This window comes from Cebus imitator, unplaced genomic scaffold (genome assembly GCF_001604975.1).
Source record: "Cebus imitator isolate Cc_AM_T3 unplaced genomic scaffold, Cebus_imitator-1.0 Scaffold202, whole genome shotgun sequence".
Classification (NCBI taxonomy): Eukaryota; Metazoa; Chordata; class Mammalia; order Primates; family Cebidae; genus Cebus; species Cebus imitator.
Window position 1 is genome coordinate 4,044,543 of NW_016107517.1, and position 13,693 is coordinate 4,058,235.

Sequence of the window (13,693 nt, forward strand, 5' to 3'; positions counted from 1 at the left end):
GAGCTGAGATCGTGCCATTGCACTCCAGCCTGGGTAACATGAGTGAAACTCTGTCTCAAAAAAAAAAAAAAAAAAAAAAGAATTTCAGAACTTGTATGTCAAGAAATATGGACAAAGACCAAATATCTATTTCACAATATCACACAATGATACTTTATTTTTATAAAGCTAAATATCTAGTGAATACAGAGCAAGAGAAATATCTTTAAATGTTTGTGGAAAGAAGCTTGATTTTTGTTCATCATAATCCCTGGACAACCTCATCAGATCCAGCTTGCTTTCACCGTTGAATCCTAAAAAATAAAAGAAAAATGCACCACTCAGGTCATCATTCTCCAAATCAAGACAAAGCTCAGGGGCAGGTTATTATGTAACATATTGTACAATTAGACTTCAGTTTGTCATAAGTGCCTGGGTTGCTTTCCCAACAATCAGTATTCGTAAGATTTGTTTTTGCTATATCTAATTAGGCCATTAGATTGGTGTAAGCACTATGGCCTCAGGGAACATCTTCACCTTGTGTTTGCTGGGTAGTGCCATTTCCCAGCAGTGGGACAGCTTTCTCAGACACCTTGGACTTCTGGGACCCTGCTAACAGCATCCACAGGACAGCAGCCTCATGTCCTTGGGACCACATCCTCATGAGAGACAAAGGAGGCCTGGAACTGCCCTTGAGCATTCAATTCCTCTTCCACAGGCCTGAAGGCCACAGAATCTCTCCAGATTAAAACTCTGGATCTCAGAGCAAAATTGGATGGAAGAAACAGCCTTGCCTGGCCATACTTAGAAATGATCCCACTGTAGGGAGCCTGGTAGCTTCTAGGACTCCTTGGTGCACCACCCAAGCATGCAAGGGTGGTGTTTCCTTATCAGAGGGGGCCAGGTGAGAAGTCACAGAGGGCCCAGCTGGGCTGCAATGAGCCTGCATTCCCATCACAGTGACAGCCGGAGACCACATACCTTCAAAGAGCTAGGCACGGAAGTGAAGGCTGCAATATTGCTCAGATAGCCTACATCTACTAGGTTGTGGTGGGGGTCTCTGTGGTCCTATGAGTAGAAAAAGGGAAGGAGCAGAGTCCCTGAGGGTTATGCAGTGTCCTCCTTTCTTGACCAATGGTCCCTCTGTGGCTGCCTCTCACTCCCTCCAGTCAGACACATAAGATATGCTTGGAAGGGAAAAACTGTGATAAAGCTGACCTTGGACTACCTACTGGGCCTCATCTTCAATGTTTCTTCCATTCCTGGGCTGGAAAAAGAAAGGAGCAACTTACAGATAGTGAGACAAAACTTTCTGCAGCCTGTATCTTGATTTAGCTCTTCTCTCTACTGAACCCTAAGGCCTCATTCTTCTAACTGGGATTTCACTCCCCTCCATAGGGACTCACCTGGGAAACTCTTGCCCTGTGCTAGTACTAGCCTGTCGGTCCTCTGGGACAGTGCTTCAGGAGCCTTGCTGCTCCTAGGACCCCAACACTGTCACTTACCCATCACCCCCACCCTTTAGCCTTTGCTTACATGGTGGGAGGTTCCACAAACCATGCAGCATAGGACTGCCCAGTCTGGAGACATTATGGAGTTTCTCAAAGCACTTTCCAGGAAACGAGTAGGTCATACAGACCCATGGGAGTGAGAGAGGGGTGGGAAGCAGCTCCATGGTCCATATGTTTGGGAAACAAATGATCAAGCCAAGAGACACAGGCTGTGTTCTGCATGACTTCTTGAGCCTGTGATGGGCCAGTGTGTACTGTGAGTCTTTGTGAATGTTGGGTGCAGTGTTTTCCAGTCTCATCTGACTTTTGCAGAGTACCTTTTAGCACCAGTGATTCACATAATGCAGTTTCTGGGGGCATGGATCTAGTCTGAGTTGCTCATTTTTCTATGCAAATACTGAGAATCTCGAGAGTGAAGCACAGCTAGTGAACGGCCGATCAAAATCTAAAAGATAACTCTTTTGACTCTGTGACCTTTGCAAGAATCTCTGCCACCCAGGAAGGAGGAGAGCATGGTGCCTAAGCTCCTCCTGCCATGTGTTTTTGGGGCCACGAATCTTGGACCCTAATGCTCTAAAACATGGGCTCAGATTCTGGTGTACCCTGTGTCTGTCTGTCAACAGAACTCCCTTACGCCTACTCTGGTGCTCTCAGCCTCTCTCCTGTTGGACCCTTGCCTTTACAAGCTTGTAGGAGGAGACTTTGACTTGGAGTGATGCCCAGTGAAGGGTGAGAGAGTCCCCACAATTATCCACCAGTTCACCAAGGGGTCCTGGCTTTGCTGTTTGCAGTCACTCCATGACTGGGATGGCTGCAGTGAATCGAGGTTAGAAAGCAAAGGTGAGAAAACATGCTATACCCTGAAAACGAAAAAGGGTCGTCCCCAGGTGGCAGCATGATCCTGCAACATAAAAACATAAGCCATTATGCAACCGTGTTGCATTACAAGTTCTTCAAAAATAGGACAGGGACAGCTTTCAAAAAGGGTGGTCCCAGGCCAGTGGTACCAACAACCTCTGGGAACTTGTAAGAAATACAAACTCTCTGCCCCAATCCACACCCGCTGAATCTTTGGGGTGGGGCCAAGCAATCTGAATTTTACCCAGATGACTGATGCATGGCCACATTTGAGAACCACTCTTCTTTGGGGTTTGTGCTCTGGCAGTACCTCTATTGGAGTCTGTACAGCGGCAGGCTCCTGAGCTAGAGAAAGCAAGGCCACAGGAGCAGCTGGCTCCAGGTGACTCATCTGTGGGGCTGGAGGTGAAATCTGAACAGCCAGAGGCATTGTCCTATGGTTCCTGTCTGCCCCAGGGAAACCCGAACTTAATTGCTCAGCCACAAAAGATTCCCAGGGTCCTTTTGAGACCAGCTCTACCCAGAAGTGGTCTGGAGGAACTCCAGGGTGGATGGCTCCAAGGACTTCCCCACCCTTCTTGGGTCGGGCTTTCTTTAGGGGTTGCAGTCTCCAAGGCTCTTGTGTACCTTCTTGGTGAAGTCCACTGCAGCAGTCCCCGAACCCTGCAAGAAAATGAGGCACAGGTTAATTCAACACAAACCACATCATGACCTTCCAGTTGTCTTGTGGTGACCCTGCCCTCCCTGGCTTCCTTCGAAGGTAATCAGAAGTCTGGTGCATAAGAGGAGGTGGAGAGCATGGCGAATGGTGGGATCACTGCCGTGATCTTCTCAAGCAAGCTCTTGCTCAAAAAGGCAAGTTTGTCGTCTTGGTTGGCTTACCATCTCTGTCCAGGTATGTTCAGTTTGCTTGCTCCTTCTAACAGCCCCAACTTTGAAATGGGCATATTGCAAAGCTCAAGCAACTTTTCAAGGATTAGCCATTTCGGCTTCTTCAGCTTGTTCATTGCCTGTGAATCTGGTATAAGAATGGAATAAGACTGTACATGGAGGCTTACGGTTAGCAGGGGATCAGACAAACTGCTACTGGTCCCCGGGATGGGCAAGCAGTTTTCCAGACACTAGGGGCCTCGGGATTTTCAGAGTTAAAACTAAGAAAGTCCTGGACAAACCAGAATGAGCTGGTCACCCTTCCTGGGCAGGGTGTTCAAAATAAATTTTATCTCTCACTATTTATTTATTTATTTATTTTTGCTACCATGCAACAAAACTTTGATTACCATTGAACAGATTCAGCTAGTAATTTTTAAATTAAAAAAGAAAAACCATAGAAGAAAGCTCTGGGAAATGGACAACGGGCAGGTAGGACAATGAAAAGCAGAAGACATCGCCAGGGCAAGTTTCACATCAGGAGAAAGAGACAGGGAAAGTGAAAAAAAAGTACAAAACAAAGACACAACCTAGGGATGAAAGGAGCAGAAGAGGAGGGAGATGAAACCAGGCTGGGCCATGGAGTCTCTCCCCTGGCCCTTCAAGACACCTCATGGGGTTTCAGTGGAGGAAACTGAGGCCCAGGGAGGTCCAGGAATTCGTGCAAGGTTAAAGGATCAGCAGTTCCACTCAGCGCTCCCTTGCCAAGGTGGAGACTGAGATTTGAGGAGGGAATGACAGCAAGCCCCAAGGTGACAGTATGCTTTTACCATGATTCAGTGAACTGTGAGTGGCATAAATCTATGGTGGAAGAATAAAAGCACATACTTGCTGCAGAAATCTCTTTATCCGTCTGTCAGCGAGCTTGGCGGCCAGGTGCATTAGAGGGTGCACAGGAGGAAGCTGCAACAGAGAGACACAGAGGGTCAGACACGGGGACATCGACAGCAGAGGAGTATTTTGAGAGCCCAGGGCTATGCGCCTTCCTTTCTACTCACTTCCCTTACAAATGGGTTTAATTTTCAGAATAAAATCCAGTTTTGAGCAGAAGGCTGAAATTTTATGTTTTCAATAAAGAGCCACTTGCCTTGAGAACAGATTTCAATTCCAACACAACCCTTAAAAACATTCCCTTAGGGTAAATCGGACTTTTCTCTGCATTAAACCTCAGCATTCTGTGCTCCTGCAGTGGAGCGCCTTGTCCTAGAAGCAGCTCCACATGCATTCTTTCTCCCTCCCCAGGGGTGCCCTCCTCATCCAAGGGAAAAGGTGGAGGGCAGCCCCCGTAGTCCTCCCCATGCACTTCTGGTTTCCTAATCTTGTCTGTGACTGCCGTGCACACCCAGGTGCACACACCTGCCCTCATCTATTCCTTGTGAATCCTCCCCGTGTGCTTTGGTTTAGAGTAAAACTGGATGTGTGTCACAGACAGTTTGTCTTTTGCTTTCTAGTGTTCTTTCGCCTTTCTTGGTACCCTTGTTGGTCTTGATAATACCCCCCTCCTTGGCCGGGCACCATGGCTTATGCCTGTAATCCCAGCACTTTGGGAGGCTAAGGTGGGTGGATCACCTGAGGTCAGGAGTTTGAGACCAGCCTGGCCAACATTGTGAAACTCTGTCTTTACTAAAAATACAAAATTAGCCAGGTGTGGTGGCACGTGCTTGTAGTCCCAGCTACTTGGGAGGCTGAGGCAGGAGATCATGGCTTGAACCTGGGAAGTGGAGGTTGCAGTGAGCCAAGATCACACCATTGCACTCTACCCTGGGCAACAAAAGCGAAACTGTGCCTTAAAATAAAAATCCTCCTCCTTACCTCAGCCCCATTCCTACATCTATAATACTGATTGATTCTTAGGGGAAATATTTTTTTCCGGGTTATTTGCTTTCTTTAAGGATCCTCTTAAGATTTGGAGAGCCTTGAATATGTAAGTAAGAGATGTAGTGGTAGAGTTTTACTTCCTGTAACAGAGTACCTGAATTAAAAATTATATCTGACTGGGCATAGTGGCTCATGCCTATAATCCTAGCACTCTGAGAGGCCAAGGTGGGCAGATCACCTGAGGTCAGGAGTTTGAGACCAGCCTGGCCAACATGGTGAAACTCTGTCTCTACTAAAAATACAAACATTAGCCAGGCATAATGGCACATGCCTGTAATCCCAGCTACTTGGGAGTCTGAGACATGAGAATCACTTGAACCTGGGAGGCAGAGGTTGCAGTAAGCTGAGATTGTGCCACTGCATTCCAGCCTGGGTGACAGAGCAAGACTATATATATATGTGTGTGTGTGTGTGTGTGTGTGTGTGTGTGTGTATATATGTGTGTGTGTGTGTGTGTGTGTGTGTATATTCTATGGCCTCTCCAAAATTCCTCAAATCATACCCCATAGAAATTCAACTACACAAACTTCTCCAGAGGGTAACTCAAATCTGTAGGAGGAAAGTTAGAGGTGATGGTTACTATTCCCATTGCACATACACATCGTGAAAGCCATGGAAGATGCACATCCATGGATCACTACTGAGGGATGGTAACGTACACATCGCAAAGCACAAATTTAAAAACAGATGGTAAGAAAAAACAATGTAAAGAGAACACACTGTTTACCAGGCTCTTCCTGTTCCACTGTTTAAGTGCATAATAAAAAGTTATTTCCTACTTATTTTTCCTTTTCTATAATTTATTCTCTAGCTTCTCAGATCAGTCAGCTACCCACCACCCCCACCCCAGAGGGAGAAAGGGAATCCCTGCAGCCTCAGGAAAAAGCCCCTGGGAAGTTACTGCCCAGAGGATGTCTGCAGGCCCAGCTTTTCTACTTGTCTGCACATATTAAGAAGGGACAGATGACATGCCAGGGACAGTCACTTTTACAGAAAGATTATTATGATAAAATACTGACCCCAGTTTTAACTGGATGTATTGCCTCTTGAGTTCTGGAGTAATGAAACAAAAACTAAATAAGAAAAGAAAGTGACATTAGTACCGCGTGTCACTTCCCTAAACATGGAAGCCGCATGCCCTTGTACTGGGCTGGGCAGTACTCACCCGTTTGTATACATCTTGATTATCCTGAAAAGAGAATTGTGTGGGTAAGTTATGTGAAATTTTATAAGGGCAGGCAACTGATAACGTTTTCTGTATAAAGCACACCATGGTCCTTACTGGATTTACCTGACTATTATGATAGATTGGCAATCTAAAAAGAAATTCCTCCATTATGCAAATTTAATGAAATTATAGTTAATGTTAGATCATACAATAAAGAAAGTTGCCAGCAATACGTCATCATCTGAAAAGTCTAATCTCATTTCATCTTTTTAATTTGCAGGAGGTGGGGAGGGGAGACCTACTCTCTGATGCATAGAAGCAAATAACCATCTGACTAAGGGTGGAATGAACTAACTTTTGCAGTTTTTAATTTGCTGCAGAGTGTATCCTACTATTCAGTTTTTATAGTTCATGTTGACCAAGGTTATTTTTCTCCGAAAGCTTTCTACATGAATTTTTGCTCTTCTTGCAGAAAGTCCAATTTTCCATTTCTAAATCCTTGCCAGTGCACACACCCCAGCCCTCACTTGCGTGGATGATGGATGCATGGGCACTTATCTGACTCAAGGAGATGCCGGGAAGAATGCTTCTTACAAAACCATAGCGTAAATGTTCATGTCCGTGTGTTATAAAGTCACTAGAGATGATTACTGTGAACAATCATTTAAATATGCGAATCTGACTAGTATTGTTCATTCACATCTCACTCATGCTTAAACAGCTTTAAATCAACTGAAACCTCAATCAAGACAAAAATTAAAGTTGTTAATACTACTTCTAATTATGTTGCTGTGAATACAATTACATCTTCCTGCAAACTTTGTGGAGAATTTCTTCAGTGGAAGAGAATAACACCTATGCATCCTCTCTCTCTCTCTCTCTCTCTCTCTCTCTCTCTCTCTCATGTGGATGCACAAACATCGGCACACACACATAGGCACACACTATAATCTACCAACATTACCAGTAGTAGAGGCTCTGTGGAAATTAACTCTTATTTCCTTAAAAACACCTTCTTTAACCAGTAGAAAGTACTTGCTATTTTTACAGCTCCTGGTCTTCTTGTCAGCATCTATTCACAACCGTGTGTGTGTGTGTGTGTTTGTGTGTGTGTGTGTGTGTGTGTGTGTAGGAACACTTATTGGGCAAATAATTGTTTTTTTGTACCACGTAAATCAGCTTTATACTGTTATGTTTACTTTTCTGGTCAAAAATTGATGAGGAATGTGAAGATGCTTTTCCTGGTGCTAATCACCCTGCTCAACCTTTCATGTGCCCCTTCCTTTACTTTTTCTTTTTTGAGACAGGGTCTTGCTCCATTGCCCAGGCTGGAGTGCAGTGGCATGATCTCAGCTCACTGCAGCCTCCACCTCCTGGGTTTAAGCAATTCTCCTGCCTCAGCCTCCCGAGTAGCTGAGATTACAGGCACGTGCCACCATGCCTGGCTAAGTTTTGTATATTTAGTACAGACAGGGTTTCACCATGTTGGTCAGGCTGGTCTCGAACTCCTGACCTCAAGTGATCTGCCCACGTCAGCCTTCCAAAGTGCTGGGATTATAGGCATGGGCCACTGCACCTGGCCTAATTTTTTCTTTTTAGAGAAAAAGTTATTTCAAGTTTTACTGATATATGCTGTTTATTATTTATTTCCCCAACTAGAATACAAATGCCATGAGAGCAGATGTTCAGTTTGTTTTACTACTGCATCCCCAGCACCTGGCACGTAGCATGTTTTCAATAAATATATCTTTTGAATGAATGAATGGTAGAGTTCTATTCACAAGAACTTATTGCCCTTTTTCCCCATTGAAACTTCTTCTAATCCCACATGATGACCAGAAACTTGAAGAGTTCTGTGGATGTTATTATTTGCAGAATGTGACTGCTTTCTGAATTGCCTTGAGTTAAAGGTCCCCTAGAGTCACAGACTTGACCTGTTCTGGAAACCAGAACAGGAGTGAACTTAGAGCCCTGGGAAGACATCCAGACTTTGGGCAGTTGAGGGAACCAAAGCCCCAAAAGAGGAAGAGACATGCCAAAGGTCACATTTCAGAGAAGCAACAGGCCAGGAAGAGCCAATTTCTCTATTCATACCTTTAAAATATTGGCACTTTTGTTCACTGAGCAACACCTGGCTCTTCGGCAGTTGGAAACAATGAATGGGATAGGCTTGGAAAACTGGAGACAGTGGAAGGAAATTCATTTGGGGAATAGTAAGAGGTTCACTGTGGCTGGAGCATGGTGTGCTGTGGGTTGGGGGAGGTGAGGGATGAAGAGATGTGGCTCAAGGTGAAAATGTAGAGCTATCCTAGGCACCATGGGCTATCCTAAGACCACCTTTTTGTACTTTCAATTAAATTCCTAGTGGGCCCTTGCTCTTGGGGATCCCCATAACCCAATTTAATACTGCAGGTTGCACATGGGACAACCATACTTCCACTGCCTCTGCTAATGCAGAGGACACCCCCCCAGTCTTCACCTGAGGGAGCGGGAAATCCCTTTTGTGCAACATGTGGAGGAAGTAACAAAGGGATGAAGAACTCTGAGTTTTCAGCCCAAATTTCTGTTCCAGGTACCAAGGCTATAAATATTATTCCTGAAAATCATAGCTAACAATTGCCTTCAAATGTATGCACAGTGGTAAACTGAAAATAAGAAGAAATAGGGATGATATATTCACAAAATTTGAGAAAGTGACATTTGAGTCTTAAGAGGCAATGGCAACAACCAGCACTTAAGTGCTGTCATTTGCCACATTCTGGATGCTGTTGAAAGCACTTCACAAATACGAAGCATTTACTCCTTACACTAGCATTCTAGGGTATGATGACAATTACCCCCATGCTACAGATAAGAAAACTGAGGCACAGAGCAACGAAGAAACTACCAAGTTTAAACAGAGCTGGACTTTGAAACCAGGTATTTTCATTTTAGAGTCCGGACTGTTAATTGCAACCTGTGAAGGAGGCAAAGGCATTTCTGACTAAGGAGAAGACTGTGTAAGGACATCAAGGGCCTGGCACATTTGGGGAATAGTTAGAGGTTCACTGTGACTGGGGCATAGTGTGCTGTGGGTTGGGGGAGGTGAGGGATGGGTGAAAATGTAGAGCTATCCTAGGTATCATGGGCTATCCTGAGACCACCTTTTTGTACTTTTAATTAAATCAACTTACTTTGTATCCATTTAAATGTTTCTGTGTGGTTAATACAGTCAAAGCCTATATATATTTTTTGAGACAGTCTTGCTCTGCCACCCATGTTGGAGTGCAGTGGCACAATCTTGGCTCACTACAACCTCCACCTCCTGGGTTCAAGCAATTCTCCTATCTCAGCCTCCTGAGTAGCTGGGATTACAGGCATGTGCCACCATGATCAGCTAATTTTTGTATTTTTAATAGAGACAGGGTTTCACCATGTTGGTCAGGCTGGACTCAAACTCCTGGCCTCAAGTGATCTACCCACCTTGGCCTCCCAAAGTGCTGGATTACAGGTGTGAGCCACCACACCCAACCAGTTACTGTAGTCTTTTAAATGAGAACTATTGTTTTGGAGAACTGATATATCATGGCATATCAATTTATAATATGCAATATATCATAACATATAATTAGCTTAATTATATATGATTAGAATAATTTTAAGAATATACATGAACTACCCATATTTTATAGTAATTTGTATTTAAGAGATTGGCTTGATTTTTTTCCAAAATTATATTCTCATACACACATATACATGCACAGTTACACATGCACACAGCATTCTCCTGTGGGTAGTAAAAGGCTGTGTTTGTTGCAGATGTATTATTATATATAGTTCATATATATTTTTACCTTATATTGGTGAGAAAGAGGGGCCCACCGACTCAGATAATATGCCAGTTGCTAAAAAAAAATGAAGAAAACAAATCGAAGGGATGAAGGGGATGAAGAGAGATTGATTAATGATAATCAAATACCATTAGATAGAAGAAACAAGGCCTGGTGTTCACTGATTCAGTATAGTGACTACAGTAAATGGTAATCTATTGGATATTTCCAAATAGCTAATGGAGAATAATTTGAATGCTCCCAGCATAAAGAAAATGTACATGTTTAAGCTAAATGTTTAATATCCATTGATATTCCAATTCCCCCAATTTGGTTATAACACACTATATGAAACTGTCAGAATATCACATGTACCCTGAAAGTATGTACAACTATGATGCATTTGAAATTTAAACAATGAATCAAAGATAAGTATAAATTCTTCAGTCAGCAGGATTACATTATAACAGATCTAAATTCTAAAATTGCCCTATTTCTGAATGTCGCATTATCTTCTCACATGGTGGCAGTGAATTTCATCACAACCCTCAGGATGCTTTAAATGATGAAAATGGCAACAGAGAGTTTCTGCTGCAGCCAAAAACCTGATCTCAAAATAGTTTTAAGTGAACATTATACACATGATGTATTCAAGGCCCAGACTAAATAAAAATCTCACATTACTGAATAATTGGGTACCTCAAGCTGCACAATATCCAAGCCATCTGGAGGATCAGCTAAAGGTTGAGGAAATCCTATTGTGAGAAATCATAAAAATATTAATTAGAGAAAAGAGGTCATAGCATTTACTTCAAAGTCTTTGCCATGAAAGTCAGACAGAGATTCTATTAAAATAATAAACCACCAAGGAACCATACAAAAAAGGTCAGTGGGAAAGTAAGATTTGATCTGATATTGTTAAAAGGATATACAAAGAAAATGCACTTCTACTTACCACTAGCAAATCTGAGATTTATACAAAGATTAATTAAAAATAGCATGATTGATTGTTAGTTTACTATGAGTGTTCAGTGCAACTGTTGGCAACTTGGTAAAGAGGAGGAAAAAAACGCCAAGGTAACAACTTAGTTTGTATTTTGATAGAATTCACGAGATGGCATATCAGAAAACGGTGTCAATAAAGGATGGACATCAGAATCACCTTTGAACTTCGAACTTTGAAGACACATAAATATCCATCTCTCTGCTGCTACAGACCCTCTAAGGGATGGGTTATGAGAAAGGTTGCTGGCGTGCAGCTGGACCCTGTCAACCTTTTGTCTAACTTCAGTGAACTCCTCTTCATTTGCTTGCGATAGAACACTTGGTGGGATAGCTATAGTGCAGCTGAAAGAATCAATTGGATAGGTCAAAACTAACAGGATGAAATTAGATAGATAAATATAAAACCTGGAACTTAGATTTTTAAAGTGTGGAACAGGGAATGTATGGCTCAAGAGCAGTTTATATTTTAAAACAAGACAAAACAAAACTGAGTTGTAATTTGCTGCCTGTGTTCTCTCCGAGCCAAGATAAAGTGAAGGCAATGTTATCTTATATTCAAATAACAATGCCTAAACTTTAAAAGGTAATACTCTGACTTGAAATGATAAGATACCAGGTAAGGTCACTGAGCATAGTTTTAACTGCTTTCAACCATTTTGAAAACTGCAATAAGTAAGAGATATTAGTCTTGTGTTTCCCCCAAATAACAGAACAAAATCTGATGGTTAGAAAGTTACATGTGATCACACTTAAGCTTAGTGTAAAGAAGTTTTTGATGATTGGAATCATTCAGTAATGCAAAGTAATGCAAACCAGTCCTATAAAGACTTATGGAGAGATTCTGTGTTAACAAAAGGTAAAGACCCTCAGGAAACATAAAGTCAAATAGGAAAAAAGAGGGAGGTAAGTATAAACATATAGAAAGATAAATAAAAGGTAATAACAGATTTACAAAAGTGTAATATAAACAGGACTCTATAGGAGCAAAGAGGAAGCAGCTGGCTGTCCTAGGCTGGGAGTGAGTTAGGGTCACTGAAAGCAGTTAAATGGAATCTCTAAGATCTTCCCCAGGGAAGCTACAGAAGGGATCCCTGCATCCCGTGAGAGGTTAAATTAGATGATCTTCACGGTCTTTTGCAAGGCCCAGTTTTGTGATTACATTGTAGAACATGACAAATCAAACATACTGTTTGAAATATGTTTTCTCTATCAATATATTTCCGAAGATTTTCTACCCCCAAGTCAAAATTATAATGAAAAAAATCTAAAATTTTGAAATAGTCTGTGTTTCCAACTGTAGTTGTTCTGCCACCGCACACTTCCCTGCATCCTATGAAGATGGTGGTAACGGATTCCCAACACTGACCCTCACTCCAAGCTAGTTTTCATGGTTGGTGAGGTGACGCCCGCGCCCGGTCAGCACCTGGGACAGCTCCCTGGCCCCGGGAGGTCCGGGCTTCCACTGCACTCTGGAATTCGGCCTCTCTAAAAGCCACCAGAAAGACTTTGAAAAGATTCCTTTCCCCAGTGTGCCCTCCTTTCCCGCCCATCTCGAACTGACCATCAATTCCCAGTCTCTGGGACTGTAAGCTCTGTCCTCGTCTCTTCAGAATCCAGAGAAGAGAAATTGCTACGAAGTGGGATCTTCCCCTAACTCATAGCAAGAGGTGCCTCCCCTTCAGTTTTAGCGACATGTTCAGGACATCCCTGGGGCAGGAACAGCTTAAAGACAGTCCCACAGGGAAAAATCTCCTTTGGTAAAAGGCTATAGCATCTCGCTCTGTCCATCCTTTCCTAAAGGTTAGAAACAAATTGCAGCCAGAAATCAAGAAGGCAGAAATGAGGGCTGGTGGAGGAAAATAAAGCTTGACTCCCTCCAGAACTGCCCTGGGTGATCAAGGTCTGTCTCAGTCACCCTCAGAGTTCAGGCCAGATGTGGCCTGATGAAGCTCCCCTTACCTGAGGAGGGAATCGGTAGCATGCAGAAGCAGTAGATGACCAAGATGAGAAAGAAGTGGGGACGAAGATGTTTCATTGTTAGAGTCTGGCTTCTCCTTGCTGGCCACAGACGTGTACTGCTAGGACTGGAGTTGCGCATTTCCCCCAGGTCCACAGGCAGAGGCAACCCTCTGTCCTGCATCTGATCAGCCTAGCGAAGGAAGTGCCTTTATTTGCAGCGTCCTGGAGCCCATTGGCTGATCACCAATCAGCTTTGCACAGGAGGACCCCGGCTTTTTCATAAATGTCATGCTGGACCCTTATTTGTAGAATAATATCCTTCTGGAGTAGGCATTGTGGAGAGTCATCTTTTACAACCCAGCAATGAAAATAAAAGGTGGAGAGTCATGACTGTTATTCTATAATGATCTGAGAAACATTTCTGACTCAAGAATAGCTTTTTCTCTATTTAATAAAAAAATGGACACAAAACTGTAAATTATTGCATGATAAAGTCTTGTTTCCTACAAAGCTATTTATTTTCTACCATTAACAAAGGATGTTGCGTAGTACCGGTGCATCTAAGAAGGACAAAATTTGGAGTCTTGGGTAGAATA

General features: G+C 43.0%; 1 protein-coding gene across 1 annotated transcript; it reads right to left on the reverse strand.

Moving 5' to 3' along the window:
- Positions 1 to 264: 264 nt before the first annotated feature.
- NMS (neuromedin S) lies at positions 265 to 13,257 on the reverse strand. The gene is made up of 10 exons (XM_037745462.1): positions 13,098 to 13,257; positions 10,833 to 10,888; positions 10,158 to 10,208; positions 6,322 to 6,345; positions 6,176 to 6,229; positions 4,107 to 4,181; positions 2,976 to 3,011; positions 2,350 to 2,391; positions 1,212 to 1,246; positions 265 to 293 (listed from the first exon to the last, which is right to left on the reverse strand). Exons 1-10 carry the CDS (start codon positions 13,234 to 13,236, stop codon positions 281 to 283), a joined length of 525 nt encoding a protein of 174 aa, XP_037601390.1. The 5' UTR covers positions 13,237 to 13,257; the 3' UTR covers positions 265 to 280.
- Between the last annotated feature and the right edge of the window lie 436 nt (positions 13,258 to 13,693).